At 38.8% G+C, this 18,451-nt stretch overlaps 2 protein-coding genes across 3 annotated transcripts in view; both read left to right on the forward strand.

The window, feature by feature from the left end:
- Positions 1-5: 5 nt before the first annotated feature.
- Positions 6-11,977, forward strand: LOC112562711 (glucose-induced degradation protein 4 homolog). Of its 2 annotated transcripts, none has more exons than XM_025236140.1 (5): positions 6-263; positions 4,584-4,751; positions 7,943-8,044; positions 8,632-8,762; positions 10,702-11,977. In XM_025236140.1, exons 1-5 carry the CDS (start codon positions 111-113, stop codon positions 10,763-10,765), a joined length of 618 nt encoding a protein of 205 aa, XP_025091925.1. In that variant the 5' UTR covers positions 6-110; the 3' UTR covers positions 10,766-11,977. The 2 variants fall into 2 exon arrangements, with proteins under 2 accessions (XP_025091925.1, XP_025091934.1); XM_025236149.1 differs by having other exon boundaries at positions 7-257.
- Positions 11,978-16,560: 4,583 nt separating this feature from the next.
- The window catches only part of LOC112560179 (mitotic checkpoint serine/threonine-protein kinase BUB1-like), a 41,049-nt gene continuing 39,158 nt past the window's right edge, over positions 16,561-18,451 (forward strand). Inside the window, exons 1-2 of the mRNA XM_025231817.1 lie at positions 16,561-16,850; positions 18,038-18,097. Of these exons, the coding sequence (XP_025087602.1) occupies positions 16,717-16,850; positions 18,038-18,097 (194 nt within the window). The 5' untranslated portion in view covers positions 16,561-16,716. The remainder of the gene's footprint in view (positions 16,851-18,037; positions 18,098-18,451) is intronic.

Below are 18,451 nucleotides of genomic sequence, written 5' to 3' on the forward strand. Positions count from 1 at the left end.
CAGCCTCAGCCAATCACAAGGCGTGTAACTTGAGGTGACGGCAGTTTGAGTGCCCAAAGCCACGAAGACTTGGGTCAACGTTTAATGTAGCAAAAAGTCATGTCACAGCCATGCCTGGATTAAACAAACTTGATCCTCCTCCTCCCGCCAACTCAAAGTTGCCAGGAGTCGCTACGACGTTACTTTACAATGGTTCCAGATTCAGCGGTCACCAAAAGAGTAAAGGAAACTGTTACGATGTAGAGGTCGTGTTACAGGTAAAGGTCTGTTAGTGTTGATATCAAATATGTTAGCTTTTATATCAACAACAATAATAAATCACAAGCAAAATGAAATAAACACCTTGCCTCCCCCCGCCCCCGTGTTATTAGTATTTAGAAGAAACATGTATACACATCAGTTTAAATTAAGATAGAGCAGTATCATACATCTTGGTTCACCAAAGAAAGTTTATTTTTACAATAAGAAAGTGTATGGGTGCAGCGTTCACAGATCAAAGACCAAAGTCAGAATCTGCACAGTTTGCGCTGTTAGGTTAATAGTTAACTGAAAGCACTGAGTGCAAACCAATAACTCGGATGTCTAGTATTTTTTTTAAGGAGGAGGGCATAAATATCAGCGTGAGATCGAATACATTGTTTAGGGTAGGATGTGTTATCTAAAGCTAACGCTCATTGTCGCTTCAGATGAAACGTCAGCATGAAGCTAAAATGTCGTCACATGGTGACAGAAGTCTTCAGTTGTTTGGCTGTTTAGTATCTTGTCATCTCCAGAGGCATGGTCATTCCAGCACTACATCCAGTTTTGCAAGTACATACACACATTAAGCCTCATTTGTGCATGCACAAGCACGCACACACAGAATCCCAGTTGACAAAATCATATGTGGGTTATAAAAGAACACCAGCAGATTTAATCGGCCAGCACCATAACACAATAATTAAAGTGGATTTATAAAGTATACTTATAGTTATTAAGGCATATACTAGTAAACACAGGCACACATGCAGGATAAAGTTCTGTAGTTTTATCTCCAAGTATTTGTGATGGACAACATGCAGGTTATACACAGTACATATATATACACACAACATATGTACAATCATAAAACCAAAAAGGACACTTCAGTTATAGTGTGTAGACCATTTGCTGTCCAAGTGCAACAACTTACTAAACCCTGCTGTCTCAAATAATCTGAATTTGTTTTTTTCCTGCCTTTGATAGCTAGTTATTATTAAAAATAATAAGTCACCTTTATGGCATCACTTTATCCTACAATTCATTTGCAAGTACTGCTTTATTTTATGCAATATTACTTTAATTGTGGGAGTTTATTATTCTAGAGGTACACATTCAACAAAACTGAAATGTCAGTGAAAGTAGGTCAGACTATTTTGAGTCAAGGCAAATTCTACTTTATCTTTACTAAATTTTTTTCAACAAAATAGTGAACTAGCTTTCGGAAAATTTTTTGGGACAAGCATATAAGAAATTTGGTAATGCAATGCTCACCGCTTTCTCCTTATTTGGCATTTCCTTTATTACACCCAACACCATGGTATCTTCTTCAAATGAGCACAATGTCTTTGTGTTAATAATCTTTAGTTGACAGTTCAAAGTTCAGCTCGTCCATAAGACTAGTCAAAGATCATGGCCTAAGAGAAGTCTCTGTACTGTTTCTTATTATGAGATGCCAGTCTTGATCAGATTAGACATTCTGGTTCACATGATAACTTAAAATATGTAATCACACATTCAGATGAAACATTTGTCGATGTGACTGGAAAAGGTAATTAATCCTGTGGTTACATAATTTTATCCACCCTTTTTACTCAAAATTGCATGTCCCTATTGTGGAACATGAGGTGTCAACAATTTAGGAGCCTACAAACTTTCCACTTTCACTCTGCTGTTTCTGGCACCAGTCTTCGGTATCTCTCCGAACTCCCATCTATATGCCTGCTCGACCTCTTCGCTCATCTGACACCAATCTTCTGCAAGTCCCACTAAGACAAAGGTGTATGACAGAGGTCTTTTTCTTACCAAACTCCATCAGCTTGAAATGGATTACCCTTCAACTTTCGACACTCTGATTCTCTTACCACCTTTAAGTCCAAACTTAAGACACCACTTTTCAGAACAACTTCCCTGTGACCTTGTCCTGACCCTCAGCATGCATGACGTGTCTATATTTAGTTTGTGTATGTGTAGCATCTGTAGTAGGAGTATGTCTGTTATATGCAAATATGGGTGCATGATTCTTTATGATCTAGTCTATATATGATTTGTGTAAATGACAATGACCAACTTTAATGGACCAAGTTGGCAATTAATACATGGGAAGGTGCTCTAGTCACAAAAGTAAAAGTTAGAAATAAAGTTCGTTGCAAGGTGCATTATTTAAAGATGTCAATAGTGAAAATATGAGCAAATGAAAAGAAAAAAGTTATGGGCTAGTAACAATCGTGTGTATATAAACCAAATAAACAACATACATCAAGGATATTCATGTGTGCACCTACAACATCACACACACACACCACTGACATTCATCTGAGGCTGAGCAAATGGACTGCCGATGGCACAAATGATTGCAGGTGCCTATTGCTTTTACGTATAGGCATGGCATAATGTTTAACTGAGCTTAATAATACAAATTCTCTCAATAGTACATGTTCAGGCATTGATAAAATGCATGAAGCTTTCCTTACTATTTGTTGGTCACAGAAAGAAGCTAAATCCCTCTGTTTGATTCCAATTATCTTAGAACAGATGTGAACAATACTGTTCAGACTATTCCTGTCATGGACAGAGAGATTGTGAAACCAGCATACAAATGAAAAAGATAAAAGACCTCAATAAACAATTGGGAGAAAGGCCCAAGATTTCTTGACTAACTGAAAAACTACTTAGCTTATGCAGAAGGTGCATTCTTTGCTTGCCACGTTTAACAATGTGTTCGGTATTTAAATTTGAGCTGGTGATCAAAAATGCTCTGAGCAAAAGTTTTTTGGAAACATGCTATATAAATCTTCATTATTATTGTTATTTGTAAAGGGACATAGTACAGCAAGGGCAAGAGTACAAACCTTTCACTATTTAGTTCCACAGATGCTGTGCATGTCAGTTACTGAAGGAGCATTCTTCAATAAAGTGATCAATTTAAACTGAACAATAAAATCACACATGGGAATGCATGGGACAAATTACCCCTGCAGTGCTGGGTACACCCCTTTGTCCCATCTAATATCTAATACCAATATCTGTGACTACATAATATATAACATAAAGCATCTGATTATTTTTGCATGCAGGCAGTTGCAAAGAAACTGGATGTATTCTGCATATATTTTATTTTGAACATGACTTTAAATACACATATACCTACATACTAATATATACCATCAAGTTTAGGCTGAGGTGAGAACTATGTATCATCTGTATTGTTATTATGTAATTAATGTTTAACCTTATTGGTTACTTAGATCTTTTATATTTAATGTCTTGGGCAATTAGCCTTGTATGTTGTAGAAACTAAACTTTGGTCTGCAAACCTCCCAGAATCTTACTCACGGCCTTTATCTGTGCTGATAATGGCATTGGTTTTTGTAATTGAAAGTATATGGGAGAAATCCTAGATTTTCCAGGGGGGCTTTTGAAAATTAATGAAATGTGTGTGTAATTTATCTCATTACACTAAAACACCAGAGTTTACATTTTGTCAGTCGTAAGGTTCAAATACTTTGTTAAGAAATTAGCACATTGTGCACATTGAGTATGCAGTAATATTTATATCAGTACAGTATACATTTTCCCTTTAAAATCAAATTAAAACTATGAGATGTACTCCAAGCATTTATTTTTCATCGATATCGGCTGTCTTGATTTTATTAATAATAGACTGCTATTTTAAGAATCAGTGCCATACAAGATTAAGATAAATATATCAACTTTTTAAATTTAATGTTAGAACATGATACATGAAGGTTCCAATGAATCATTTGTTTTCAGAATAAGTAGAGTTCTGAATCCATTGTACCAAAAGACAAGGTTCTGCCAAATGAAGCATTAAGATATTTTTCTTGTTGAATCACAGTTTTAAAAGAACTTTTATTAAATACCAATATGTATAAAGAAAATTGTTTTTAAACCTGTAACTTTATGCTTACCTGCATTTATATACTTACAACTCCTAACTGTGATCTGTAATTGCTCTGAATGTACAATTAATCATGATATCATCAAAACATTTTTAGTGCTGCTAGTAAATGTCTGCACACAGTCACGATAATTAATTTTTGTGTAAAATGCTGCAGATACTCCTCCCTAAAGAAAATCTGATTATGAGGGGCTGCAGCATTATCAGCCCTGACTGAATGTGCTATTATTCTATCCATACCACAATGCACAGAGCCTATTTCATAACTAGCATGTGTTCTGGGTTTCTTTTCTTTTTTTCATAATTTTCTTAATTGAGCACACATCCCAAGTTATAATTGCCCTTTGGGATTAGTAAAGTTAGTCATGAGTCATTTAGAGCTGTTGATTGTACATTGCTCTTTGTATTGTTGTTTCTGTTACAGCATGTGGACTATGAAAATGCCTATCTGTGTGGCTACTTGCGCATCAAGGGTCTTACAGAAGAATACCCAACTCTCACCACATTTTTTGATGGGGAGATTATCAGCAAGAAACATCCATTTCTGACTCGCAAGTGGGATGCTGATGAAGATGTTGATAGAAAGCATTGGGTACACCAGTTTTTATTCATTGTGCAAACACATTTTGTGTGTGTGTGTGCATGCATACACATTCATGCATGTACACACATAGTTTTTGTTATTGTATACCTGTACATTAGTGTATATATGTGTGTGTATATATATATATGTTTCTATTTACATAAGTACTTCAGAGAACAGTAATGAGGTCTGCTGATGTCCGTGCATGGTGTTAGCAGAGTTTCCATATTACCCGTTTTTTCTTGCAAGCCATAAAAGTGAACGTATCTCATTGTCCTGAGTTTTCCTGGGAGGTGGGTTAGGCCAGTCAGGTCTTGAGTGTTTAGCTTGTTTCTGTTTCTTTCATGGAGTATTCCCTAGGGACTGCCTTAGAAAATCTTGGTCATAAGATGTGTTTATGCAATAAAATCTCCAAATTAAGACTTCCTAATTAAGATCCCCTCTTAGCTACGACCCAAAAAATTTTCATGGACATTTTCTAAACAAATATCTCTGCAAAGACTCCCTCCCCCCCCCCCATGACTTATTATTGACAGTTTGTTCTTTGTTATGACTTTTTATTTTTGCGTTGCGCAGAGGTCACGTCTTAAAAAATTAAGGACATCAAAATAGACTATCTGGTCAACCATTTGATCTGCAAAAATCACATAAAGTATATATATTTTGGCATTCCACATTCTGCGACCTATCTGGAACTCCAAGGCTTTATCTCTACACACCAAGATCTGTATCTTCAATGCAAACGCAAAGTCACCCCTCAACATCAGATGGCCTGAGAAGATCTCCAGTACAAACCTGTGGGTGAGAACCAACCAAAAACCTTCCAGCCAAGACATCAAGAAGGGGAAGTGAGGCTGGATTGGTCACACCTTGCGAAAGCCGGCCAACAATTTAATGAGACAAGTGCTGGGCTGGAACCCACAGGGACGACACAAGGTTAGGAGACCCAGACAGACATGGAGGAGATTGGTCAACAGTGAGGTGGAGGCAGCTGTCATGACATGGTAAGGTGACCAGACGTTTCGGGGGCGAAAGCGGGACACGTGCCGATGATGGTGTCGTCACTGTCAAAGAACGCCGAAAAAAGTGATTTTTAAAGACAACCGGGACATTTGATGGACTTGCCAGAAAGCCAGAAAGTGGGACATTGGGCGTCCTGCCCGATGAGCAGGCGGGACACGAGGTCAAAAGTGGGACTGTCCCGCCTAATGCGGGACGTCTGGTCACCTTATGACATGGTCCCAACTGGAAAGGGACGCCTTGTGGTCCTGTGCTCCACTGGGGGTGAAAAAGAATCAGAAGAAGAGGAATATATATTTTGAATGAGACTGCTTGTTCATTGAATTCCTATGACTTAAACCATATCGCTACATTTATATGTACCAGTGACCTGGGTTGAATGGACCCAGAAATAAAATAAAATAATAATAAATGCAAGATTTGTTTAGCGCATACACTCGTAAGGAGTTTGCTCTTGGCACTTGAGACAAAAACAAGACATGGATAGCATGCAAAGGACGTAAGGATAAACAGCAGTGGTAATGACTAATAAAAGACAAATAGAAAGCCCAAAGAGCAGGGGTGGGCAATTAATTTTTCCAAGGGGCCGCATGAGAAATTTGGATAGTTTTAGAGGGTCGGACTAATATGGGCCGCCCCTTGCCAAAGAGGAACCAAGTAACAAGAACAGAGAGTATCGTGATTCTGCTGAGGAAGACAGGGAAATAAGTGGAAAAGGGGGGTGAAAAAGCACTTTCATTGTAAGGACTGTGTTAGGAGTAATGTTTAAGGAAGAGGTGCGTTTTCAGCTCATATTTTAAGGATTCAGTGGTGGGTAGGTGGAGGATATGGAAAGGGAGAGTGTTTCATTGTTTCACTGCACAGAAACTAAAAACCTGGTGACCATATGGTGTTGCTCTGGTGATAGGAATAGTTAGGAGACGGTCATCAGACAATGAGCAAAGTTGTCTGGCAAGAACGTTCAAAGAAATAGGGCAGGAGTCAGCAAAGAAATTAAAACAGCACAGACAGTTAGTACTGAATGTGAGAACGGATGGGTAGCCAGTGCAGAGGAGTGACATGGTCCCGTTACTAGCTCTAAGCACTAGACATGCAGTGGAGTTACGAACTTTCTGGGAGTTTGTGAAGAAGGTATGCAGGGTAGCTGCCAAACAATGAGTTCCAGCAATAAAGCTGAGAAAAAACAAAAGCACAGACAAGACTGTTGGTAGCGAGAGTGTGATGGATGGCACTGATCTTACATAACTCATAATAGGTAGACTGACAGCTGTAACTTGTTTATCATAATAGACAGACTGACAGATTGCTGTAACTTGTTTATCAAGAGTCATGTCTGCAGTGACAATGAATCCCAGATTCCTGACTGATGATGCAAAGGTGGTGTTGGTTTCGTCCTCCTTGATGTGATTTGGTGAACAAATAAGTGAAGATGGATTTCTTCTTCTCGAGCATATTTAAGGATATCCACAAGAGTGGGCTGATAGGTTTCACTGTTAGTTACATTAGACTATTTGGATAAAACCAGTTCTGTGTACTAGCATGGTATCTATCTGTCACACCGTATATGTATCCCCTGCTATAGTTGACCATATGGTGTTCTGGTGACAGATATAGGTAGGAGATGGTCATCAGACGAAGAGCATAGTTTTCTGGCTGGGATGTCAAGGAAGAGAAGTTCAGAGAAATAGGGCAGAAGCCTGCGAAGAAATTGAGATATAGCATGGACAGTTTGTACTTGTGAGGTTGGACACATATAAAAAGTTGGTCGGTTTTGTTAAGCCATGGAAACTGGCTGAATACCTTTATTGGCAAGTATGCTCTCTAATAATAGACAAGAAAACAAATACTACTGCTGCACAGGCACCTTACTTTGTATGATGGCCCATGAAACGTATAACAATGTCCAGTGTATGACAGCCCCAGGCAGTGTACTGTCCGTCCTGTGTCTGACCACAGCAGACTATGGAGCCTTGAAGTGCTTGGCTTGGCTTATAGGGGATTGCTTTTGGCTGCTCCATAAACCTGTCAGGCTTTCTCTCTTTGGTGCCATAGACACTGTACATTTTTTACTTACCTAAAAAGAAAATGTTTGACCATCATTGATGGTGCTTTTAGTTTGAGTTTATCTCAATTCTAAATGATCTTAATGTTTATTTAAGTATAAAACTGGTCATTTGCAGGGCAAGTTTCTCTCATTTTATCAGTTTGCCAAAACCTTCAATTCAGACAGCTTTGACTATGATGAGCTCAATGATACAGACTATGTCTTCATGAGATGGAAGGTAGGTTGATCTAAAAGATATTTTCATATATCAGGTTTGAATGCTGTCTTTCTTTACATCACCAACATGAAGCTTTTTTTTGAAATAGTGTAACTTTCTTGTTTTCTTTATGTGCTTAGTTTACTGTTCAAAAGAAATCTAGATTTAGTAGAAGCCTTAGTTAAATTTTGGACACATATCCTGCAGTTGATTACATTCATTTCTCACAAAGTTGTAAGTACTGATTAAATTGTTTGATTTTAAACTTTGGCTCTTTTGACTTCTTTACTTTTTATTATTACACATTATTTGTGCTTACTGAATGCTCACTAGATGGAAAAGAACAGTCTTGTGTGAGATTTGCTGAGACAAAAAATCTGTCCAGAAGCAGGTCACTCAGAAAATACCTATTTCTAAGTTTGGTAATTGACTGAAAACCATGGACATGATAAATAATAAATATTTAATTATTTATTTAAAATAAAAATAAAGTTTTGAGAGAGAGAACCTTGCTTCATATCTCTTTTTAAGACATACAGCCAGGAAGTAAACATGTACTAGTGTAGGTGCACACAAATTTGAAACTTCAGAGTAGGACTATTTTGCAGGAGCATTTTTTGGTGCCTGACCACACCATCAAAGACATCAGTGGAGCATCTTTTGCAGGTTTCTACTATATATGCTTCCAAAAATCCACAGCTTCCATTGAAGGCTACTACTACCACAGGAGTTCTGAATGGTAATGATTACCCCTACAGGGCTTCTGCTAAGGCTAAATTCTTTGGGGTCCCAGGGACCCCTTCTTCAGATTTTGAAGGGGTCCCTGTTCTTCGCCCAAATTTGAAGGGGACCCCATTGACGAAAATTGAAGGGGTCCTCCGAACTTTTAGTGCGTACTGTACGCAATTTTTTGCGTAAACAGAAGCCCTGCCCCTATACAGGTAGTCCTCAGGTTACGACGGTCTTGAGTTACATCATTTCGTGGTTACGACGCTTTATACGACGCTCATTCCGACTTACGAGACTTAGCGTCGTAAGTCAAACTGTACGTGCGCCTCATTCCACGTGCGGCGGAAGTCATAAGGCAATCTGAGAAGAGGGAAACAGCAACAGAAATTGGCAGGTCATTAGGACTTAGTCGTTCGACTGTCGCTACAATTATCAAGGATAAAGATCGCATCCTTGAACATGTGACAGGATCTGCTCCTATGAAAGCGACAGTGATAACAAAGCATACTGTACTGCACAATATTTTGCTGTAATTATGTTTATTGGTAATTATGTAGGGTACTGTGTTAGGATAGGTGTTTGGATAGGCTAAGTGTTTGCAGTACTGTACTGTTATTATGGTACAGTACTGCATGAACGTATGATCCGACTTACGTCGAAATTCGGTTTACGATGCCACGTAAGAACGGATCAACGTCGTAAGTCGAGGACTACCTGTGTATATATATATATTTGTTTTGCTAATTAACCCTTTGATCTATATTCTTTTCTGATCAACTCTCCACATCCTTTCATGTTTTGTCCTGCTATAGTTGTCTGTTTGTTTCTATCAGTCTTTCACTTGTCATCCTTTGCTGACATGGCGTAAAACTCCAACTAATTCTATAATGCCTTCTCCTTTGGTAAGCCCTGTGCATTTGCCATGCAAGATGACACGTGTCTAAGGAGGATGGGATTTTGGAAGCTGATGTTCTTGATGATTTGCAGCCCATCATAGCACATTTGTTTGGCCCAGACTTTTAGACTGGAGGTTGTGGCAAATACCAGTGTCAGCTGTGGTCTATCTTAGGTCATGGTATATTCCTCCTGAAGCTCTGATGCAGCACTTCTGGAAATATCCTTGTGGTAGTGCTGGGCTACATGTGCTTGTGGCACTTGGCCACATATGCTTGTGGTAGCACTGGGCCGCATACCCTTATTGATTTCCTTGGTGAGTGAGGAGCAGGAGGAACTCCCAGTGTTAAAACTATGGCATCCAAGAACACCTAGAAGAATGCTATCAGGAAAGTGCACTAATTAGATGGCGGAGAGTACAGACTATCTGTGCTGTGTTCTAATTTCTTTGTAGGCTCCTGCTCTGATTGCCTCTCTAAACTTTTCTTCCCCTACACAACAGCTAGACAACTCATTTCTTCATCTGACGACCATATGCTAACTATCCCTATCACCCGAACACCACCACACAGTCATAGAATTTTTAGTCACTGGACAGTAAAACAGTGGAACTCTCTCTTCTTTTATATCTGCCACCCACCCACCATCAAATCCTTAAAATGTGCACTAAAAACATATCACTTCCATGAGCACTATTACAATAGTGCACACAATGCTAACCCTTATAACCCTTTTTTTCTATTTTATCTTGTCTGTTGATTAGTTCACCTACTCATCTCACTCTGCAGATTCATGCAACTTGCTTTCAGTCCTTGCTGTTTATATTGTCTATTCTTGTCTTTTATTATCTGTCAGTACTGTCGTTTCATCCTTACATTATTCACAAGACATCCAAGTCTCAAGTTGTGAGTGCATGCTCCTTCATGAACTGTTTGAATTACATGTTTATTATTATTATAAATTCAATTGTCAAGTGATTGACGTATAAGTTTAACTATTTGTAAAGCTAATCATAGTCTGTTTACATCCTTATGTGCTATATTTGATTGTGGCAGGTACCAGTCCCTCAACTTGACTCATGTTCCTGATCGAAGCATACCTGTCTACGAGTTTCGATAATCTTCTGGCTCCCATTGCATGACAAAAGTCCATTTTCCATTAAATTGCCTCCACAGAAAATTATCTGCAGTGTATTCATATTAAAGTACTACATATTTATTGAATGAGAAAACCTGTTGATCCCCTCCTCCATCCAAACTTGTCTACTTCTAGCGCACACTTGGTAATAAAATGATGAAGCTAGTCCCTGGATCCTGTAGCTGATTGCCTTATTGGAGGTCTCCTTTGCAGAGAAATGCTGACTTTGATGGTATAGTGATGCATTTTTTTGTGAGTATACTGAAACAGATTTAAGGGCAGACTACATTTGACATAGCCTCTCCCCACCAATTCTATAAACTATCATAGTTCCTTTTTAACTTTTTTCATAATTTTCCTGTATGATTTGCAATGTTGACATACCCACCCCTACTTTTGCGTGAGTAAATTTTGTATATTTACATGTTTACAAAACATGCAGTATAAAATGCTGACTTCTGTACCATTATAACACATAAACACAAGTATTCAGGTGTAGACTAATTGCAGGTTGAATCGTTGCATTGCAGTATGCCTAATATTAATTTTTAAAATATGCATAAAAATGTCCTTGTATTTATATCTTGCTTCCACTTTTCTAGTGATCTACTCTATCAGTCCAAGAGGTTAGGAGTGCTTTCAATCCTTTTTTTAACCACTGATAACAGTTTTTGTAGCATGGTACTACGGTCAATGCCAGGCTCATTGCTCTTTACAAATACAAGGAAAAAACCAAGAGACAAATCCTGTGTCTATTTCTTTAAAATTAATGGAATGCCAGGGTTGCTGTTCTGCTGGATGACATCCTGATTATAAATCAAAATATTGCCACAGATTCAATACAGAACTTTTTTTAACAGTTATAAGAATTTGTGCAACATAAGCAATGCACTTTCCCCTTGAAGTCCTGGTGGCAATGTTTAAAATATTTTCATTAGTATTTACTCCTTTTTCAGTTCTTGCACATTTAATTTTTTCTGCATATAGTCTGTACAGATTTTATACAAATAAAGTGAATGATGTCAGCTGTGAAACAGTTTTGCATAATAAAGTGGAGGGGAATGTGACACTTGGAGTAGATGAATGTGGAGTACTATATCTTGAACTGAAACAGTACTGTTGCTGTAATAGTTTTGTAAAGACTTTGTTATTGTAAAGACAGTTTAAATGCAATAGAAAAAAAAAAATCAGGTTGCTAAGTGTTTGTGTTTTATTTTGATACTTTAGAACTTTTTGTACAAATGCCAAAACAGCTTAATGATGTGGAAAGTTTGCTTGACTTGTAAAAAGGAAGTATGAATAATACACATTCACAGATGGAGGCACTTGATTTTCTAAATACTTTTAAATGCTTCCAAACATATGCACCATTATTTCAAAATTATAAATCTCATTACGATCAACACATCTACAGTAATAACTCCCTGCTTCAGCTTCAAACTTGACACTGGACAGTGGAAGCAAAGAGGATACCAAGATACTGCTGTTACATGAGCTCGAAGCCAGGCCACGCTCCTTTTAGACGAGTACAAGTTGCTGGATTCGGGCGTGCCGTGCCGTGCCTTTGCTCTGACGATCATGTACTGGCAGCAGACATGCACACAATCAAACATGCATGCTTTCATACTTTTTGAAGACTGATATGGAAGAGAATCAACTCTGAAGATTCTCATCGAAGGTAGGCATGGCAACGAATACGTCCAGGTCAGCACTGCTTCACTTTGCTTCTTAACTATCTGCACTGCCTTGGTCTGTACCATGCATCTTGGCTCTGCAAGATAGGGTTACAACTCTTGTTATCTTGTGGACCCTGTTTCTCATGAAGAAAACTTTCCTTTTACATTCCACCTATTTTAAGGGCTTTGACATTTTACATCAGGACTTTTGTACTGTTGTCCTTTGAAATTAGGTTGGTTATCTTCCTTGCTCCCACCTATTGTTGACTTTCTTTAGTCAAAGTGAACTTTCCACACACCAACCTCCAAACTAAACATCTTGCCAAGCCCTTCACCATGGGCCAAGTTTCATGTGCCTTGGGGTCATACCCAGCTTCTCTCTGCCTGGCTGACAAAACTGGCCAGCTTCTTTCTCTTCTGCTTTCCTGGTAATTTAATAATAGTTGAAAATAGAATTTAATCAAGCATATTTAATAACTTATTTAATCAAGCACGTACATTTCTTCATGTGGAGATGAACTACAAGTAAACCCAGAAAAGAATACTATTAAAGATAAGCAATATCATAGGTGCTGCACATGATACTGCATGGACACAGACAAAATCAGGACTGAGGTAAGTTAGATGCTGAGGTAAGGTATGTCTGAAAGAGATGTGTTTTTGTGACCAAGCTTCAAAGGTAGTCCTAAGAAAAAGGGGAAGATATGCTGGGGGCTGAAGAAAGAAGATAAAAGCACCACTAAGCTCAAAGAGAGGGGACGGGGATAGACAATGGAAACATGTTGGATAGTCCAGGTCCAGGCTAAAATGATCATATGCCCCTCTGATGAGCTACAGGGTAGAAACAGTAGTATGTTACTAGTGCCCAAGCAATGTCTAACTTGAGAGAACATCTACTGGAGCATAGAACACTGACACATTAAAAAAAAAATCATGATGGGAGAACTTTGCCATTTGGTAAAAAGATACCTATAGTGCATTGCTCTGTGGCGTTGGCCTGGATTTGGGGTAAGATCAACCAACAAAGGCACAAGGTTTGGTACAGCTTGGAAAAATGAAGGTTGGTTGGTTGTGTTTCACCTCATAACAGCTATGAAGGCTAGACATTACGACCTACAACCAATGTGTCATGTCCCACTATCCAAGGTCAGACCACACTTGACCCCTTCCATGGAATGACTGCAGATTTTGTTGCGAGGTTACAAGGCTGTTTTGATTGTACCAACTGGGATGTCTTTTTAGATGCATGTACTAATCCCGATGATTAGGTTAACACCATCTCCTCATATATCATCTATGTAAATTTCACCATTCCATGTAAACTTTTCTTTACCCAAACAAACCTTGGGTGACCGAGAGCTTAAAAGAATAAAAAGAAATCTGTGTAGTTCACAAGTTCTATACATGACAAGAAACTGGTACATAGAGAGGTCTGCAATGCGATCCATCAGACCAGGGTGAAATATAAGACTAAAAAAAATCTCCGTTTGGTACAGGTAACATCTGAGCAGCTTGGCAGGGACTAGAGAACAGCCAATGTTGAAGATCAGCTTAAAGGCTCTAAAACCAAATCTCCATCTGAGGTGCTGACAGTATGGCCCTACCTAATGCTCTTAATGCTTTCTTTGCTCATTTCAAAATATCTCCATGAAAATAAAGATGGGCTCCATTTTTTTCATTCTGTCCAGAGGATTGAGATTCTTCAAAAACAAGTTGTGGACCTATTTCAGTGAGTAAAAATTCACAAGGCTTCAGATTCAGGTGGAATTTGTGGCAGAACATTAGGTTTCTGCATGCACCAAGTTGGAGGCATTTTCCAACACTCATTTCAGTGCTCTATGGATTCACTCTCAATCCCTGCTACTTGGAAATTATGTACCATTGTCCCAGTTCTGAAGAAAGCTTCAGCTCAGCATCTCAATGACTTTAGACCAGTGGCCTTAACATCGTTGGTCATGAAAGTATTGGAGACAATCATCAAAGCACTGATTGTAAAAGCTACTAACAAATGTCTTGACCCCTTGTAATTTGTATACCAGTCCAAATGAAGTGTTGATTATGCTAAACTGTTTATCCTCCAAACTTCGGTCAAACACCTTGAGCAGGGGTGGGCAATTAATTTTCCCAAGGGGCCGCATGAGAAATTGGGATGGTTTTAGAGGGCCGGACTACTATAGTTAACTCAGTTTTATCCAATACTGTAAATATAGTATATATACTGGTGGGCAGCCAGCGGGCGGGTAGGCCGGTCAGAGACAGGAGGCAGGCCGGATCCGGCCCGCGGGTCGGCCTTTGCCCAGGTCTGACCTAGAGAATCCACAAGCCCATGCATGACTGTCATTTGCTGACTTCTCATCAGCCTTCAACACCATCCAACCTCACATCTGAGCTGGAAGACTTCTCAACGAGTTTTCCCTTGACCATCAGCTAGTGTCATGGATCATTCACTATTTGGTTGACAGGCAGCACCCAGTCCTTGTCAATGGCACTTTTCCTGACTTCATCACAAAGTGCAACAGCTCATTCGAAGGCTGCATGTTATCTCCACTTCTGTTTATTCTGTATATTAACAGTTGTCGCAGTAACCTTGAGGGTCAACAACTTGTCAGATTCTCAGATGACACTGCACTGCTCTCTCTCAGTGGGCCAGTAGATACCCAAGGTGTAGCTTTGGATGAGTTTACTGCCCGGTGCTATGACAATTTCTTAGAACTTAATGTAAGACTCTGGGAACCATCTTCAATAGGAGTCTTCACTGGGATTCTTCTGTAAAGAAGGCTGAACAGTGCTTGTTTCTTCTCTGGAAATGGGTCTCTTTCTTCCAGCGATTTCTTCAGCTCTTTTATAGATCCCACACAGAAAGTGTGCGGTCCTTCTCATCTTTTTTTACAACAATTGATCAGTGAAGAATAAGAGCAGCTTACATCGTGTTGTATCCACCTGCTCCCAAAGTCACCGAGACAGCCCACACTTTTCTTCAGACTCTTTAAAACAGGCAGAGACTTCTGAAAGTGTTTGAAATCCTATGTGATGACATGTGTGTCCTGTCAGGAGAATTTTTCCAACTCCCATCAACACCAATTCTGTGTACCTGAATGCAGGACCAACAGACTGAGGTTGTCCTGTCGTTTCGGCCGTACAACTTCAGAATGTTACTGTGCAAATGAATGCAGCTGTCTCAAACATGAATGCACAAGTCTGGCGGATATGGACGGGTCATGGCTTTGCTTTGCGGTTTCATATCAAGCGAATTGCACTCCAGAATATCTATCATGGTGAGAGACATTTTTGGAAATATTGACAAATTTTATTTCCAGATGATATAGTAATAGAACTATAAAGTAATATAAATTGAAAAAATATGCAAATTATAAAAATAGGAGAAGCTAAAAAAAAAAGTTGTGGCATTTGAAAAAGCCATTATTAATGATTGGTTGGTCTGGTTTACCTGTGCATTAATGAAGGCTATGAATTGAATTAAAACCTTAAATCCAATAGCAGACTTCAACAATCTTCAAAAACGTAAAAAATTGCGTGGATGTGAGCAAGAAAAAGAATGGACTGGACGTTCATACTCTCTGATGGACTAGTGGGACCCTTCTGGAAACACCCTAGGACCTAGGTGGTATTGCTCGGTCGCATCCCCTTGTTGAAAATGATCAGAGCAAAGCTGTGAAGTGTGAATACTTGATTGGGCAGGATTAAACTAAGCAAGGAATGTGTTGGGGTTTTTTCCTCGCTCATACATAGGTATCCATTGCGCCAAATCTAACAGCCTTTACGGTTCGTTTTATAGCAATGACGGCTGTCCGACGCATATAACGAGACTGATTTGAATAAAGATGTTTCCTTTTTGTCTACATACAACGAGCAACGAATGTGTCATACTAAAAGTAACTTCTGAACTCGGTTGTCAAATCGACTGATGGCTGTGGCCGAATGGACTCAATATGTTTCCTTTTTGTCTACATACAACGAGCAACGAATGTGTCATTATACTAATAGTAACTTCTGTACTCGGTTGTTGAATCGACTGAGAGCTGCGACACTAACCCACGGGACCGACAGCGGCAGTGGTTTGCTCCCACCCTAAGTCACGTGTGCGCATGCTCAGAGCGCTCCTTTCAAACTGGTGAACGTTACAGACGCTCTGTGGTTACATATCTGTGGTGTGTGTTCAGCAACGCTAAGTCGGGCAAAGCTTAGATGTTTCGTCATTTAAAAAAATAAATTGCAGCTTATATTAATATCTCCGCAATGGATGGATCAAGTGAGTGGGAACTTAGTAAAGAAAATGTTCAACCTCTTCGACAAGGGCGACAAGTTTCCTCATTGACATGTGCATTGCAGCATACCCCTACTGACTCGCTCCATATCAAACAAAGTAGAGAGTGAGTAGATGATAACATTCGTAGAATTAAGGGTTGGACCATTTTTATTTAGAGCATATACATATTTATTTTATTTACGTTAACGCTGTTCATTGGTGATTTACCGGAGAAATTTTCCAGTATTTGTAATTATTCACTAGCGATAGTAACATTATTTATTATTAGTAGTAGCAATATAAATAGTAGTAATTTTTAATTAAAATAACTACCTAAACGTTCGAGTTCAGATCTCAGATTATTCTAATGATAGGCCACAAAGTTACTAAAAGTATGCTCTCTTAAATTTTATGCTAAATTTGAGAAACTTGGCTGCCTCACAGTGCATATTCCCATTTCTATCATAGCCTTTTCAAGAGAATCTCCTCTCACCTTATACTCATATCTCCTTAAAGGCTTCCTTGTTTTAGGAACATATTTGTAACCTGATGGCAACTGCACATGACCAATGACCAACTTTAGTAATCCTAGGGAGCAATTGTAACTTGGGAAGTGTGTTCAGTTACAAAAGTTACCTTAGAAAAGGGGCAGAACAAGTGACAGTTACAAAATAAGTGGGAAACTTGTTTTTCTGCTATGGCTGTTTGGATATTTATAATGTCATTCACAAGTCATACAAAATTATCAGCTTGAAAGTTAACCTGTTATACTTTGGTCAAGTCACGGTTTTGCCACAGTATGTTTACACTGTTGTAACATATGCACTCCCAGCATGCCTAACAATAATTGTCCTCACTGCGATACAGGCAGGTAATTTGAAGCATGCATGTCAGTCCTGTCATGTATTCATATGTCCTGTCTATCCTGTAATTCCTTGCTTGTCCTTTAATTTGTTGTTATTATTATAATTCACTTCATATGTTATTTGTTATTTTAATTCACTTATAAATTTATGTTGCTGTCAAAAAACAAGATTTATTGAATTTTGAATCCTTCTTGTGGTTGCCTTGGCATAGCCAGATTTTGCAGTCTGGACTGTCCCCACCCCTGATCTAGACCATTCTTAAGAGACACCTACATCTGGCACCTATTACTCATACAACTAACAGTCAATCTGAAGTGCAGCATGTACAAATAATTTCAATCCCGTTACTTCTGCATATCAAGATGTTAATTACGTATTGTATGAGATCACTGATGTGACATTTTTCTTTTACTGATTGATTCAGAAAATTGCCTTTTTTATGCAGTGCCTTTGAAAAGCAGCTACGTCTGTATCAGGGTGATGATCCTTTGGATGTTTGGGATAGGTAAGAAACTTGTCATTTTTGATCATAAAATTATTAATTTTATATACGGCAACATTTAAAACTTTCAAACTTAAACCAAAGTCCCTTTGGACCCTGCTTCTTGTGTTGGGAGTGATTAATGGTTAATGGAAAGCGATGGTTTGAACACCCTTTGCTGGCCATACAGCAGCACAGCATGAGATGTAGATTTGTCAGTCATCGGTCCTGCATTAATTCTTGATTTCAACTGAACTGTGCATAATGATCTATGCGGCAGTGATCACTTTCTTATAATTACAACATTTTTAAATTCCCTAGAGCAGAGTACTATTTTTCCTGAGTGTGGGTGGACCCTAAGACTGATTGGCCTGCCTC

The sequence above is a fragment of the Pomacea canaliculata genome, linkage group LG1 (assembly GCF_003073045.1).
Source record: "Pomacea canaliculata isolate SZHN2017 linkage group LG1, ASM307304v1, whole genome shotgun sequence".
NCBI lineage: Eukaryota > Metazoa > Mollusca > Gastropoda > Architaenioglossa > Ampullariidae > Pomacea > Pomacea canaliculata.

What these genes read in the sequence shown, in the direction of transcription:
- LOC112562711 (XM_025236140.1), top strand. Translation starts at nt 111, where the DNA reads ATGCCTGGATTAAACAAACTTGATCCTCCTCCTCCCGCCAACTCAAAG. An exon ending in ATGTCTTCATGAGATGGAAG is followed by an intron (nt 8,045 to 8,631) that starts GTAGGTTGATCT and finishes ACTATTTTGCAG; the next exon opens with GAGCATTTTTTGGTGCCTGA. An exon ending in TACCACAGGAGTTCTGAATG is followed by an intron (nt 8,763 to 10,701) that starts GTAATGATTACC and finishes TGATTGTGGCAG; the next exon opens with GTACCAGTCCCTCAACTTGA.